General features: G+C 45.9%; 1 protein-coding gene across 1 annotated transcript in view; it reads right to left on the reverse strand.

Moving 5' to 3' along the window:
* Positions 1-11,102, reverse strand: part of RASSF3 (Ras association domain family member 3) — a 53,857-nt gene extending 42,755 nt beyond the window's left edge. The window contains exon 1 of the mRNA XM_082308810.1: positions 10,857-11,102. Coding sequence (XP_082164936.1) covers positions 10,857-10,985 — 129 coding nt within the window. The 5' untranslated portion in view covers positions 10,986-11,102. The remainder of the gene's footprint in view (positions 1-10,856) is intronic.
* Between the last annotated feature and the right edge of the window lie 3,896 nt (positions 11,103-14,998).

Raw genomic sequence — 14,998 nt, forward strand, 5'->3', positions numbered from 1 at the left:
AATAAAACAGGTTCTTGCTTGGCCAGGACCTTGGGGGGGGGGGGGGGGAAGAAAAAAAAAATCATTCTGTACAGGAATAATTTTTTACATACTGTCAGTCATGGAGCCCGAAGAAACAAACTTAGGAAAGGCAGCTCTTTATGTAAATTAATTCAAGTTTAGATTCAATGAGAATAGAAAAATGCAGTTGAAAATAATGCGATGATCTAATTCAGAGGTTTATCTAACTGATGTCCAGAAGCACTTGCTGTCTCCTCAGCCGTATGCACGTGCACTAATCTCTTACCACTACAATGAATTAAAAGATAAGTAAAGCAACCCAATTATATTTTAAGAGTCATTTCCCCAGGGAAAGTACTAAATTATATTAGCAAATAGAAAAAGATGGTCCAGTCTTTGAACTCTATAATGGTCCCACTCCATGAGAATATCTTATCTAGCTACCATGAATCCATCCACTTAGATCCCGAGATCCACTTACTGGGCTCTCTAAGAGCAACTAAATGGTTTTCATTACAGAAACAGTTGACTAAGGCTCTTTTCATTAGTCATCACCCCACACTGCATACTCTTTGAAGGGGAAAAAGGTGTTCCCTTAATTCAACAACTAAAGGGCTCTTGAATATGAAGTTAAATACTCCCAGGATTCAGTGTATGTTAACTTAACCTGCTAACTCATGCAAAAACTACAAATTGTCCTTAATATTCGATTTTACATCAAAATTAGCTCACAAAGATTTAGAAACACTTTTAAATACAGGAAACAAGATTTGAGTTACAAGGCTACAGTTTATGTAGACACTGTATAAGAAAAGTAACACTGTGCTAAGTTAGGCTCCATGAAAGCTGGGAGTATCGTGACCAGAGGAAGATTTCTTTATTGAAAGATCAAGTTCTCCTTAATAAAGCTGACTTCTCTTGTACAGATAACATGGGAGTCTGATTACTGCTCGCATCAGGTTGCCTGCACAAGCGATGTTCCCCTGACTGTGTGACTGGTATCCTTCCAATGCCAGCGTTTGCATATGGGCACCCAACACAGCAACTGCTCCAAGTATGAATTTTTGATTCAACTGTCCATTTCTGTACAGGACACAAGACATCTGCACTCCCTGGTGAGGAAATATGAACAGGCCATTTTTTTTAGCCTACACTTACAGCAGGGCAGATAAAATACTTTTTCTTTCTTCTTTCAGTTGGAGCTCCTGAAAGACAACCAAGTCACAAATCAACTCCCCATCTCAAATGAGATCTTTACTGAGCCTCACATGCAACCAGGATAATTTGCTCCAGTTTGCTCTCAGCAGCAGATAAGTGGTCCTATTTATCATCCTGCAACACATGGAGCAAGTCTTCTACACAAAGACTCCTTCCTTCTCCTCCTCCATTCCTTAACTATCAAACATGAAAGCAACACCTACTTCAAGTCTTCAGCTGCAAGAAAAAAGCTGCCAGTTCCACACCTCATGGAGAGTCAAGGATTTCAGTAGTTTTCAGGAGCACCACCCACTGAGGCATTTACCCCTGTACTATAGCACAAAACAAGGGCCATCACATCAGTCTAATTTTTGGATCACAAGTACTCCTGCTGCTGGAAATGGCGAGCCTGCACGTTTGACAGGATTAAAATGAACTTTTCTCCTCCTCATCTCTCTCTTCCTTGGTCTTCAACACTTAGGTTAAACAGTTTAGCCTGACGGATCCAGAAACGCTCTCTCCTCACTGCTTTTCAAAGTTAAACACACAAGCACAATAGCAAAAAAATAAAAATAAAAAAAAAAAAAAAAAGGGCTGATCAGTCTTTAAGTCGCCAGTCTGGACAGTTGGGGGATCAGCTCCTGCAGCTAGCTACAGCCCATACCTACTGTGCACTTTAGGCACAGCCTAGGTCACTTGCCACATCAACTTTTCTACTACTAGCAAGCTAACTAGAGCCGCAAAGAAATTTTTTTTTTTACCCTTTACTTCATAAAGGGTAACACAAGATGCCTGTCTATGCCTACACTACATAGTCTTTGCACAAATCAATAACAATAAAAATTTGTAATATAGTAGTTCAAATTACATCTACTGTGAAAAAAGTTGCGTGATCAGCATAAGAGTCAGTGCAACAGCGCTGAACCTTGAACCAGTACCAGTTTCTGTGCACATAGGCACTGTGGGTCACACTGAAATCCCTAATGCAGTTGCTAGACTTTACACAGCTTTACCAGATGCTTCTCAGATGGAACGATGAAGATATTTTGCAATAAAATGAGTAGCTCTCAACAAAAAGACTTCCATCATCTTAGCTTATGTATCTACAAGTGAACACACTAAATCAAGCTGCTGGTGGACTGAACAGCAAGATGAGCAAGGTTTGCTCCTGAGCAGCAGAATTCTTCAGGAGAGAGCAACCCAGAAAAGCAATGCTCTGAACAGAACATCTGAACTAACTCTTCCAAGTTTACAGGCTAGTGTGATCCTAGGCACAACTATGTGTAAGAAGTCACAGAGAGGAAGTCCTCTACAATAGAGGTTATTAGCCATCAATAAAGGCGTTAAGCTACTTTCGCAGTATTAACAAATTTAACCTATCCCAAACTTGTGTTTGGGGCGACAAGCCAAATCATGGGATCCCTGCTTCAGTGGAAGTAAGATTAAGCACTTAATTATTTAACAAACTATCATCTTCAGTCAGAGCAGGACTTGATCTTCAGTTTTTATTATTACTAATAAGGCTTTAGAGAGACCACACTGACGGGGTACTGCAAACACAAGATTCGAGGACCGTGCGCTATGAGGAAGCGTACAGCATAGTTAGACTGCGCATCCATGCACTTAATCACACCTCGGATCAATTAGAAGACAGAAGACAAAACAAGCAGTCCTAATTACGGACAACAGGGATAACTACAAAAGATTACAGACAACTGCCTTTGTAATTTGCCCCTACCGTATTATTGTATATAATTTCTAAAAGAAACGCACTTGCAAACAGCATTTTCCACAATTACTTAGTGGGTAAAGAGCGAGACAGGGAAGCTGACAACCAGCACACCAAGTACTCCTATGTACCCAACACGAACACTTGATGCGTCCTCCAAAGGCAGATGAACCACTGCTGCTTTTACTATTATTTTCAGCACAGCGTAGATTCCTCCATATACGAGAACACAAATTCCTCTCCAGCACACACACAGATGAGTAACTACAAAATGATCTTAATTGCTACATAAATCACATGTGGCTACTTAGCAGAGCCAAATACATGTCTGCATAGGAAGCACTCTCCTCAAAACCGTCTGCAGTATTTCATCAACCTCGCAAAAGAGCAAGTATGCCAAAAAACAAAACGAAAGCACCAATTACGCATCCCAAGTCAGTTCATACCTGTCTACAGAAACGCGTGGGCTTTGTTACCAGTGCCTAAACTCATACCAAAGCTTGACAAGAGCGCAGTCAGGTAAGCGCTGCACTGAAGCTGAAGAGGATGACAGCACACCGTGCTAGCTTCAGTCCCGCCAGGGTGTGCCCCTGAAGTCTGTGGGACATCCTAGTTTTAAGACCTTTCCTGAGTGTTGGCGTCAAAAGGTACGAACATTTCTGCGTGTATGTGTACATATAAAAATAATTTATATTTTTTTTTATATTTGTTAACATGCGTATATGAATACATACATACACAAACCCCCTATTATTTCTGCCTGGGAGGAAAGTGCTGTATATATTGAACAGCCTGGCCTGGCACGCTGCCTGCAGAAGTCCCCAGGGCCTTAGCTGCCCGTCTGCAAGGAGAGCTGAACGACAGAGACCTGTCACTCTCACTTCGCTCTTCCCGACGCTTACGTTGCCTGGCTTGGCTCACAAGTATACTGTCACAGGCAAACGCTGCATTACAGATCTACCACTTCATCTCAAATCCTCTGTTAATCGGTTTATCTGCAACTGTTAATCCAACACCAGTGCCACTGGCTTTTTACACAAGGGACAAACTGCAATATCTGTTTTTACTTCAGTTTTTCTTCGTATTTTTGCTCTTGCAGTGGCTTAATATTAACCAGCAAGAACCTCTTCCAAAATAATTATTCTGATATTGTTCTTACACACAGGTCTACAATAAGAGATCAAGAAAACAGGGTACCAAATTCTCTCCTTCCTTAAATAGCTGCTGTTGTTTTTTGGTGTGTTTTTTTTTAAGTCTGCTTTCTGTACTCAGATGATCCTGAGCTCAGCTGCTCTGCAGAACATTTCCTGAATTCACCAGAGTCCTCAATTTAAACAAAACTCCTTGTGTCTGCATGTCTATTCATGAGTCTAAAGAAGCCTAACTCTAAAAGTCTAAACATTTTGGACCGTAAGGCTTTAAGCGCCCAATACTTTCAACTTCAATGAAAGTCAAAAGCTCCAACTTTAGCTTTGTCTTTGCACTTGAATAAAGCCACAGGATTATCCCAACCCAATTATGTTATTACTTAAATGGCAAAATATCCATACATACTAGGTACTCCTGATCTTACCAACGAGAAGCCTAGCTACTGTACTCCAAAACCCAGACAGGTGAATCAAAGCCTTTTTTGCAAATAAAAGGACCAAGAAAAAAAAATTACAAGATCCAGTGTTTATCTGGTGATATTCAAATGAATGTCAATAACAAACACATTGCTGGTGCTCCAAAAGTTTATGCTAACAGAGAAGCAGCTGCCTGAGATGCATCTAATATAGTATTAATACAAGAGACTAAAGAAAAAAGTGGAAAGATAAGAGTCATCTAATCTCAATACTACCTGCCACTTTTATTGCACTCACAACACTTAAAATGAATTGCTGAATGTAACAGCACTCATTAGATGTTTTAATGACTTGAACTCTTCTCGGGACAGTATATTAACCCATCTCTCCTAAACTTGTTTCTTAATTTTTTGTGTGTTAGTAGCTTACCATTTCATATAGTTAAGTCCCCAAAATTTAAATTGACGATTCTAAGAACCAACTGTGATGATAAACCAGCGTACAGCAATCAGCATCCTCTGCACAGAGCATAAATCTCTTCTCACCTCCAGAGGCTGTCAGACACCAGAAGGGGACTCGGAGTTCACCCCAAAACGGCCACCACGCTCTTCCAAGCTACTGACGCACACACACCACATCAAGCGCTCCGAGAAAACAGCGAGACAGAAACGCAAAATAAGGACCACTAGTTTACTCTGACAGTGACCTGGGCTTAAAATAGACACAATCTCTACTCCGCTCATTCCTTCAACTCTTAACTTCTAAGTATTTTAGCTGTGACAATGTTTATCCCATAATATCCACTGACTGCCAAATGGATAAAAAAAAAAAGGAATGAAACACTACTGGATATTTTTAGTTTTTTTGTTTTTTGTTTTTTTTTAAATAAGTTTCAAGACCACACGTCAAACACAAACCTAAACTTTTTGGCTCCAAAGCAAGCCTATAATTAGAAACCTCATTTGTTCTCGTAGTCAGGAGATCCATTTTCCCTGGGGAACGTTACTGAAAGGAAACCCAGGAAGAGCTGCAATGGCCAAACAACGTGAAACTTTATTAATAACGGACACTGGTAACACAAAGCCATCCTAACTAGACTTGAGCAGTTACAAATTGCATTTTACCCCTAGAAACCATTTTCTTCCCAAATACAACGCTTTTTTTGTCTCTCTTCCTCTCAATGAAATGCCTTGAGCCACTGTACAAATTCACACGGAACAGACCTAAAAATGAGCTTCTGCACCCAGAAGTTTGTCTATTTTTTCACACTTGTACCAGCTCACCCATTAGAAAAAACAAAAATAATTGCTATACCTTTCCCTTGAAACCTCCTCTTCCGACAGTGGAATGAGAGATGGCTGGTTACCTTGCCAGGACTAGGTAGGGACGATACTTTCACCCTCTGCCTTTTGCCTCTCCCCTTCATACCTCCTCTGCTCTTTTATATCCGCTTTCCATTTCCAGCTTTTTTACGAATTTCCTCTCCCACCCCCATTACCACACCTGCAAATTCCACTGACGCGCAGAAAAGACGGCCACAAAAACAATGTCGTGGCAGGGGGCACCCGGTGCAGGCGCAGGGAAAGGAACTAAGACAGCGGGTCTGGAAGCCATAAAGACCGAGACCAGTAAGGGGAAGAGAGAGGGAGAAATCAGACTTCAGACAGGGAAGGACTGGTGTTGACAGCGAGGCAACGAGCACGTTCTCAGGTACGGGAAGAAAGCATGCATTTCTGGAAACTGCAAACAGAAGCAATTGCATTTTTCTTGCAAGAGCTTTTACAGAGCCCTATATGAAATGGTGAAAAAACAGAACATAAACACACAGTTGCTTTCTCCTTTAGAGAGATGAGCAGTATCCAAGTGCCAACCTTCCCATCTCCAAGCTATTTTACACTAGACTTCAAGCAAAGCTCTCTCACATTTTGCGTGCAAACTGTTCACGATCAGATACCGCATACAAGCTCGAGGATTTGCCCTCTTCTAACAGCTGGGATCCATGATCTTCGCAGCACCACCAGCTTCTGAAGCAATGTTTCCCAAAGCACAGTGGTTCCCTCTCTCGCAGACCCCTCACATGGAAGGGCAGTTACAGAGAGAGAAATATCTCATGTTTCTAACCGTTATAGCTACGGGGACAGGGGACATTGAAATGCAGAGCAGGCAAAACCAAGCACAGAGATGTTCCCAGGTGCTTGCAGTGATCCTCACAGAAGACAGGAGCTTAGCAAGGCTGGGAACTAATCCACACGCCAACCACAGCGCCTGAAAAGCCACCGTCCATCAAGCCACCTGAGAAAGGAGAAGTATCCCGAGGATTTACATCAACGCCATTCAAAGCGGGAGAATACAGGGAACTGGCACAGGGAAGGGAAGCACAGAAAACATACGCAGGAAGATGTGTATGCCTCCCACATATGGTAGGGCTCGCGGGAGCAGGCATGACTGTTTTCACTTTTCCCGAAAGGATGGGGGTAGGCAGGAGGAAAGAGGGAAAGGGGTCAGCTTTCAAAAGTTTGCAAAACATCTTCTTTTGGCATTTTCTCGACAGGGAATGGATGACTTCCAAAGGCTTGATCATACAGAAGCATGGGTCTGATCTTGCAAAAGCCTATGCACATGGATAACTTTACCTCACATGAGCAGTCACACTGGCAGGACAAAAATATTTACAGTTCCTCCTTTTTCATTGAGTCATTGCAAACATGAAACAGGGCCACACTGAGCTTAATCTAGCCTCTGACAGTTAAATTTTACAACAGCCACAGAAGATAAGAAATCTTAAATAAAGCTAAACTTTCAAGAGCAACAACACAGCATAAAGCAATCTACATTTTATGCATGTTGCCCTCAGATTAAAGTATTTCTTCCTCAAGAAGTCACTTTGGGGCCACTGCTTGGCCTGAAAACACTATGCTGCCCGTCATATGCTGTATTGGTTTTCATGCTTCAATTTTTTAGAAGCTTGTGCTGGTTTTGGCTGAGGTAGGGTTAATTTTCTTCACAGTAGCTAGTATGGGGCTATGTTTTGGATTTGTGCTGAAAACAGTGTTGATAACACATGAAGGTTTTAGCTATTGCTGAGCAGTGCTTACACACAGTCAAGGCCTTTTCTGCTACTCACACCACCCCACCAGCGAGGAAGCTGGGGGTGCACAAGAAGCTGGGAGGGGGCACAGCCAGGACAGCTGACCCCAACTGACCAAAGGGATATTCCACACCATATGACGTCATGCTCAGTAATAAAAGCTGGGGGAAGAAGGAGGAAGGGAGGGACATTCGGAGTGACGGCGTTTTATCTCCCCAAGTAACCGTTACGCGTGATGAAGCCCTGCTTTCCTGGAAGTGGCTGAACACCTGCCTGCCGATGGGAAGTAGTGACTGAATTCCTTGGTTTGCTTTGCTTTTGCTTTACTTATTAAACTATTTTACCTCAACCCACGAGTTTTCTCACTTTTACTCTTCCGATTCTCTCCCCCATCCCACCAGGGTAGAGTGAGTGAGCGGCTGGGTGGGGCTTAGTTGCTGGCTGGGGTTAAACCACAACAAAGCGGTAGAGAGAGAGGAGGAGACTAATCTTTAACCACTCAACAGAAGATTAGCCATCTTAGGCAAAGCCCAAAAGTACTATCGCAACATTTTTACACCAGAATTGGTATCAATCCATTAATTCTGTCTTAGCTGCAGAAACTGAGGTACATAAGTAAGCCCATCCCTGCCCCATGAAATGGAAGACAAAAATTCACCCAGCTACTTAATTTCCTTTTTTCCTTCTTTTCTTTGGAAATCCATATGTCCAGGACACCATACAAAACAAGTCCAAATGCTACTACTCAGTTTTTCTGCAGGCACAGCTGCAAGCCAAAAGCTCTAACCAATTTCTTCCCCATGAGAAAGGGGGCAGAGGGAGCTAAGACGGAAAGACAGAAGTAGTTGCCAGCACTGAAGTCTTCTACAAGAAAAAAAAGAAAACACACTGCAAAACTTAATATCTGTACAGTTGAGAAAGACACAGAAACAATAACTAACAGCTCCCCTCTTTCCTCTTCGCTCAAGGGGACATAGTATGCATTTTTTGACTAAACCTCAAATACAAACCAAAAGTAACATCCTCATCCGTACAAAGAGGCTTATTATGATTGTTATTGCTGGAAGGGGAAACTCACTCTTACTGGCCACATGACTGTTGAAATCTACATTCAGCATTGTTTGGGGATTTTTTTTTTCTTTATAACTCAGCAGCTCAGAGCAACTGGTAATAACTTTATGACTAGAAACATTTAGCTGAGCACTTCTGATGCTGCAGAGTCAGCAATACAGATTAGCTTGTTCCAGGCTACTCAATACACACTTAAAACATGTACCCTGCAGCACCTCACTGCAGTATTCTTTTGGGAAAGATTACTAGAGCACTATATCAAGTTTTAGGGTTTATTTTCCAACCCCCCTTGCTTGGAAATGTTAACCTCACATACCGTGATTTACACGTTTGCACAATTTACTACTTACACAACTAGTATTTAGTAAGACAACTCATACAACAGCATTATAAAGACACACATATGTTTTTAGGATCTGAATCAAGACCTGGGCCTTCTCACATCTCATGACACAGCAGCTCCACGCAGCCTGACGGCAGCTAGGTATCTGTTTGCACAATACCGGCACGCCGTGGTCCTCCTCTGTAACGGCCAGGTGGCAGCCAATGCCGGCCAAATAGGTTAGCAGATGAAGTTTGAGGACACTCAGCAGGACTTGCCAACTTCCACAGAGTCCCTCAGGTTAGTGTAAGGCTGAAACTCAAGATGGATGAGAAAAAGACGACCCCTGAGGAGGGGTGCAGCGAGAAGCACCCCGGGGAAGCAGCCATGACCTAATAAAAAGCTGGTCCCAGCCTATTTGCACAAGGTGCCTGAGCTCAGGTGTAGGGAGAGGGTGCGCCCAGGCTCCCTGCCAAACTTTGCAAAGGAAGCTAAAGTTCAGGAAAGCTCTGTGCACTTCCTCGAACGGGGGCAGGAGTTTCCTGAGGGGCAGTTAGAGGGCTGAAGTTTTAAGTGAATCACAAACAGGGCATAACAGATGGAGAACCTCGGAGAAACAGAAAGAAACAGAAACAAGGGCTGGCTTTCTACAGCACACCATAGCCTAGAGGAACAGCTGTGGGCAACAAACGGTGGGTCTTGACAAGCCCCACGGGTGGACCAGAGGGCACCTGAGGTATCCAGGCTTTGACAAGCAAGTTTACAACTAGGCCTGCATAGCAGCAATACCGACACCAAAGTGCAGCGGGGAAAAACACCGAGTTTGTACAAAGAAACAGGCGCTGAACAGAGAGAAGCCACAGCTCCGGTGGCGGGAGCAGGGGAAGAAGAGCTAGCATAAACAAAACAGGCTCGCTAGCTTATAGTTTCCAAAGATACAAACCACCTCTAGAAAGAGATCCTGCACTTTGGGAAGAGAAAAAGGAGAAGGGGCTGGACTGCTTCGCTAAAGAAACGTGACATTTACCCTATATGGTTTAAGGACTGCTCCGGATCAGACAGGGACTGTTCCATTTTGTACCCCTGACGCGAGTTTTACTCCTGGGAGAGAGGGGCTGGTTTTGCTATGGCCAGGCTTCCTCAGCACACCAACGCTTCTCACTCTGCCTGCAGCCCTGTACGTCCTCCACTGAAATTTCAATGCCGACCACAGAAAGGGCTGGTTTTGGGTTTCTGCTTTCTTTTTAATCAGTTCTTCACTTCAAAGCCCACTTGCAGTTGATTTCCTGAGCTTGAATGCTTAAACCAAGACACTTAAACACTTCTGAGGGCCTTTCTTTGCCAACAAAACAGCTGAAGAGGCTGTCACTCATCTCAAAACGAGCTCTGAGAGGGGAGAAGAGGCAGACCCCTCCGTACCCCGGCGGAGCGCGGCCAGCAGAGCCGATAGCAGGGCTGATAGCACGGTTACTCACCACAGAGACATGTGATTTTTGATCACATCCCCAGCCCGCCGGGCTCGGGGGGGGTAGCGGGGTGTCAGACTTGCAGTCTGGCTCCCTCAGGCCGGCTTCCCAGCGGGGCACCCCGGCAGGCTGCCGGAGCTGGCACCCGTCTCCCCGAAGAGAACTTCGGCCCGCTCAGGAGCCCCGCCGCAGGGCTCGAAGCCCGGGGCTGAGGAAAGCCCTTCCCCGCCGCCGCCTCCTCCCCGCTCCGGCCCGGGGCCCGGCGGCTCCCGCCGGCCCTCACCCGTGGGGGAGGGAGCGGCGGACACGTGGAGGCCGAGGCCGCGGGGAGAGAGGCGGCGCGGCCCGGCCCGGCCCGGCCCGGCGGCAGCGGCCCCGCGGGGCGAGGCCGCCCCTCAGCCCGGCGCACAGCACTTACTTGCGGGGCGGCGCGGGTCTTGCCCGGCGGCCTCCTGAAGAAAGAGGTGCGGGCGGTGAAGAAGAACTCCTCGGACTCCTCCTCCTCCAGGCTGCTGTAGCCGCTGCTCATGCTGCTGGTCCAGGTCATCGGCGGCGGCCGGTGCTGCTGCTGCTGCTGGGGCCGGGCGGCGGAGAGCGCCGTCCCGGCCGCCGCATGGGGCCCCGCCGCTGCCGCTCCTCTCCCAGCGCCGCCGGGCCCGGGGCGCAGGAGGAGGAGGAGCCGCTGCTGTGGCGGCTCCGCTCCCTTCCTGCCGCCCAAGTTTCCGCGGGCAGCGCCGCTCCGAGCCCCGCCAGGCGGCGACGCCCCCGCCCGCCCCGCGGGAGGGACGCCCGCCCCGGGCAGCAGGTGAGGGGGCGGCGGCCGGCCGCTTCCCCCCCCGCCCCCGGGCCCCGAAACACCGGCCCGGCCTGAGCTGCCGGGCGGGGCGGGGGCGTCCCGCCGGCACGGCGAGCCCAGCAGCCGGGGGCCGGGGCCCGACCGCGGCGGGGCGGCGAGGGGGGAGGCGCAGATCAAAGCCCAGGCGTGGGCTGGAGCTGCTGCCCCTCCTGCGGCCTCTGCGCCCACACCTCGGCACCCCCCCGCGCGAACGACAAGCAACGAGGCGGCTGCGGAGGGCCTCGCCAAGGAAAGAAGTTCCCAAACTTTTCCCTCATATTTCCCTGCCTTCCCTCTCCTGTGCGCCTGTAAGAACAAACAGCAAGCGGCAAAAACACTGCAAGCCTTTCCTGCTTTGTTCCCCCAGTAATCTTTGAATTTAAGCGTTGCAACTGGTAGCAGACCCAACCGTGCTGAGCAATAACAACCTTGAATTCCCGCAGCTGCTGTGGGTGGCTGGCCCTGGCCTCTCACTGTGATCAGCCCCACAGACTATTAAGTCAATGGAATTCATCGCCCCGGGATGTAAGGAGGAGCAAGGCTTGCGAAGGCTCAGCAGAGATTAGAAATGTGTATAGATAGCAAGAATCTCCAGAGCCGTGACTGGGAAACATATTTAAAAGCACAAAAGTTCTGATAAGACGCAGGGCGTACATCAAACTTGTCATTACTGGGGGAAATGACAGACAATGCCTGAAGGCCGAGTCACTCCATCATTACCTGCTTCGGAGTTTCTCATGTCTTCTCTTAATTTATCTAGGGCTGGTCACTGTCACAGACAGGATACTGGGTTTAAGGTACAGCTTCCTAAGGCTGTGCAGCTGCCCAAAAAAGCAGACTTGCCTTTCCTGCACGCCCGCAGCCCGGCGTTCCCGCTGTCCCCCCGTGCCGCGGCAGCGGTCCGGGGGAAGTGAGTCACGACAGCCGCTCGCCGCCGGAGCAAACCCCGGGAGACGGGGCTGTGGGGATCAGGAAGGAGGGCAGGCTACACCTTTCAGCGACAGCACGGCCTTAGATTAAACAGATTTGAAGCTGCGTGCTTACCAAGCCGTGGTCTAAGCTAATTTATCCGTTCCCATGGTCTCAGTACTTGGCCACAGATGTATCTGGGACGCCATTAGCTGATGTCTCCTTTCACTCTTCCCCATCCCCATCTTGCTGGCCCCTCACAAACTCCTCGTCTGCTATGTGCAGCCGTTCCTATCCCCCCACCCAAGCGGGGACTGGGTCTGTTTCTGCCAGTTAGGTGCTCTTGCTGCGCCAGTACGCCGTACATATTGATAAAGTCACCTCAACACCTGCAAAACAACTCACTGAGAACGAAAACCAGTTAATCAGTTCGCGAGATGTTAAATCCTTACTTTCCCATCAACTCTGATTCTCCCAGATTTTTGTATGGAGTTTTGGCATCTGGCAGAGTAGAAGGTTGCATGGCTTTTAAAAACAAATAATTGAGTCTAACAGCGTAGATGCAAATGTGTCAGATCTTGAGCCTACTTGTTGGCACTGTGAAGCCCCACGGTATTCAAGATAGCTTTAAGTTGAACACCAAGTTACTTAAATGTGACTAAAACGTATTAAAATGCTTGCTTTAGACAAATGAGCTTTGTGTTACCTGGCTCGCCAAAACCAGCCTCATGCCAAAAGGAAGTCCCACCAGAGATCTGCGGGGCTCGCCTCTGAGCCCGTCCAAGACCCAGCAACCTCAGTTGACAAAGCTTTTGGATATAATGCCCCTGACCATGATCACGATTAAGGTGAAGGTTTTTAAGTTACTTGAGTGTGCTACAAAAAGGGATTCGCATTTTCAAACTACAAAGGTGTTTTTAAATCTGCTGGCACACTTGACGGACTCCCAAGCAACAAAAGGCACTGTGTGCATAGCTTGTTTGCTTGGCCGCAGCCTCAAACCTGATATTGCGTGGGCGGACCGTTGAGCTGGCAAAGAGGATCCTTTAGACAATGAGCTGCTGCAACCGCGCTCGAGTCCATCTGTGCAAGACCAGTTGCAAGTCCTGGGCTTGAGTTTATATGTTCTCTGGCAGCAGGGCGTGGCATTCACCTTGTTCGTCAAGCATGATTTATATTGATAACACCGTAAGATTTACAGTATCGTTTTCTCCTGCTGCAACAAAGAACAATGGAGAAAATACGTCTACGTTCTTTGTGATATATCTTCCAATATGAGTCCACTCCTCAACTATAGCTGTTTTTAAGCTTACTAATTTTGACAGTGATTTTTTTTCCTTGATTTTTAATTTTTAATTTGACAGTGATTTTTTACTTTAATTTTTTTCAGATGTGACACTGAATCAGACAATTCACATGAAGGTACAAACAGATGTGATGCCTTTCAATTTTGATTAGCTTGGTGCTTGCAAATAACATATCCAAATCCTACCAAGCATTTTGCAAGGCTGATACTTGAAGATGAATCGATACCCCTGTGGATTTCACTGTTCCCAGGCTACTCTCTGCTCATATTTTTAAGGTCTCTGTCACCAGACAAGTACTTTTCCACCTTCTCAAATTGACTTCTTGATCTTACCTAGGTAAGATTCAGCCAAGGCTCTTTTTTAGGTGCTGCATTGAAACCTCTACACCACCAGCCTTGCGTTACTTTTGATTTACTCTGGCATGCCTCTGAAATAGTCAACAACAACAAAATAACACTGCATAATGAAAACAAAGACAGCCATGTCTCAAGATAAAGTTAGTAATAAGCTTTCTGAAAGCATACTTGTTCTTAAGTAGAATTATTGAAGCATTAGATTAAAATAATGAATTTAAAAGCCAAGGAATGTGGCACAGGAGAGAGATTTAAAACATCAACAAGCACTATGAGGCTTTCAATCAGTCCTTCCAAGAAATAACTCAACCCAGTGAGAAATTAAGCTGGCAATCAGTGTTCACAGGATCACACAGGCAATTGGCAAGAAGAAGGAGATGCTTTCTTTTTAAATGAACAATGACGTTCAAGTAGCAAGTAGTGCTACAAATGCACCTGTGAAGAAACGGAGAAGAAACTTTGGTTTTTATTAAAGCTTGATGACACGGGTAGAATTTCAGAATATTTTTAAACTATAGCCCATTCAAGCCAGTTAAAAGTGGTGACTCAAGTAACACAACCAAAAATAGTAATGGGCACTCTGTGTTCCAAAGCAAGAGTCTCATGAATAAAATATTAATAAAAAGCAATCACGGGCAAAGATAACCTGTGTCATATACAGCTTTCTGTTGTGTAGGGGGAAAAACAATATTTAAAATCACTGTTACGTTCAAGGATAAAATTCAGCTTTAAATCACTGTGGTTTTGGAGAGTCAGGTCAGAGAAATGAAACATCAGGCACAGCTTCCAGAAAAGTGGAAGTTAAAGCTGAACTTCCTAAATGGCAAAACAGGTGTGAATAATTTTATGAATCTGGCAAGGATTAGGACTTTCAACTACCATAACTGAAATAACCCTCAGAACCAGACATTGAATTTCATACAGGCGGACTGCTTCACAAGGTCCTGCAGCTTCATTTGTTTATTTGTATTAAAATATCACTTTATCGAAGTGATCACAGTACGACAGGGAAGTATGGTTGAAGGGGACTACAAGGGGTAGTTCAGTAAATTAATCCCCTGCTCTGAAGAAGAACCAAGAACTTTACAGCATCCCTAAGAGGCCTTTAGCTAACCCATTCTTGAAACACAGTACGGTAGTGTAACATCTCCCCCAT

Source organism: Platalea leucorodia, assembly GCF_965183815.1.
Source record: "Platalea leucorodia genome assembly, chromosome: 4".
In the NCBI taxonomy this organism is placed as follows: domain Eukaryota; kingdom Metazoa; phylum Chordata; class Aves; order Pelecaniformes; family Threskiornithidae; genus Platalea; species Platalea leucorodia.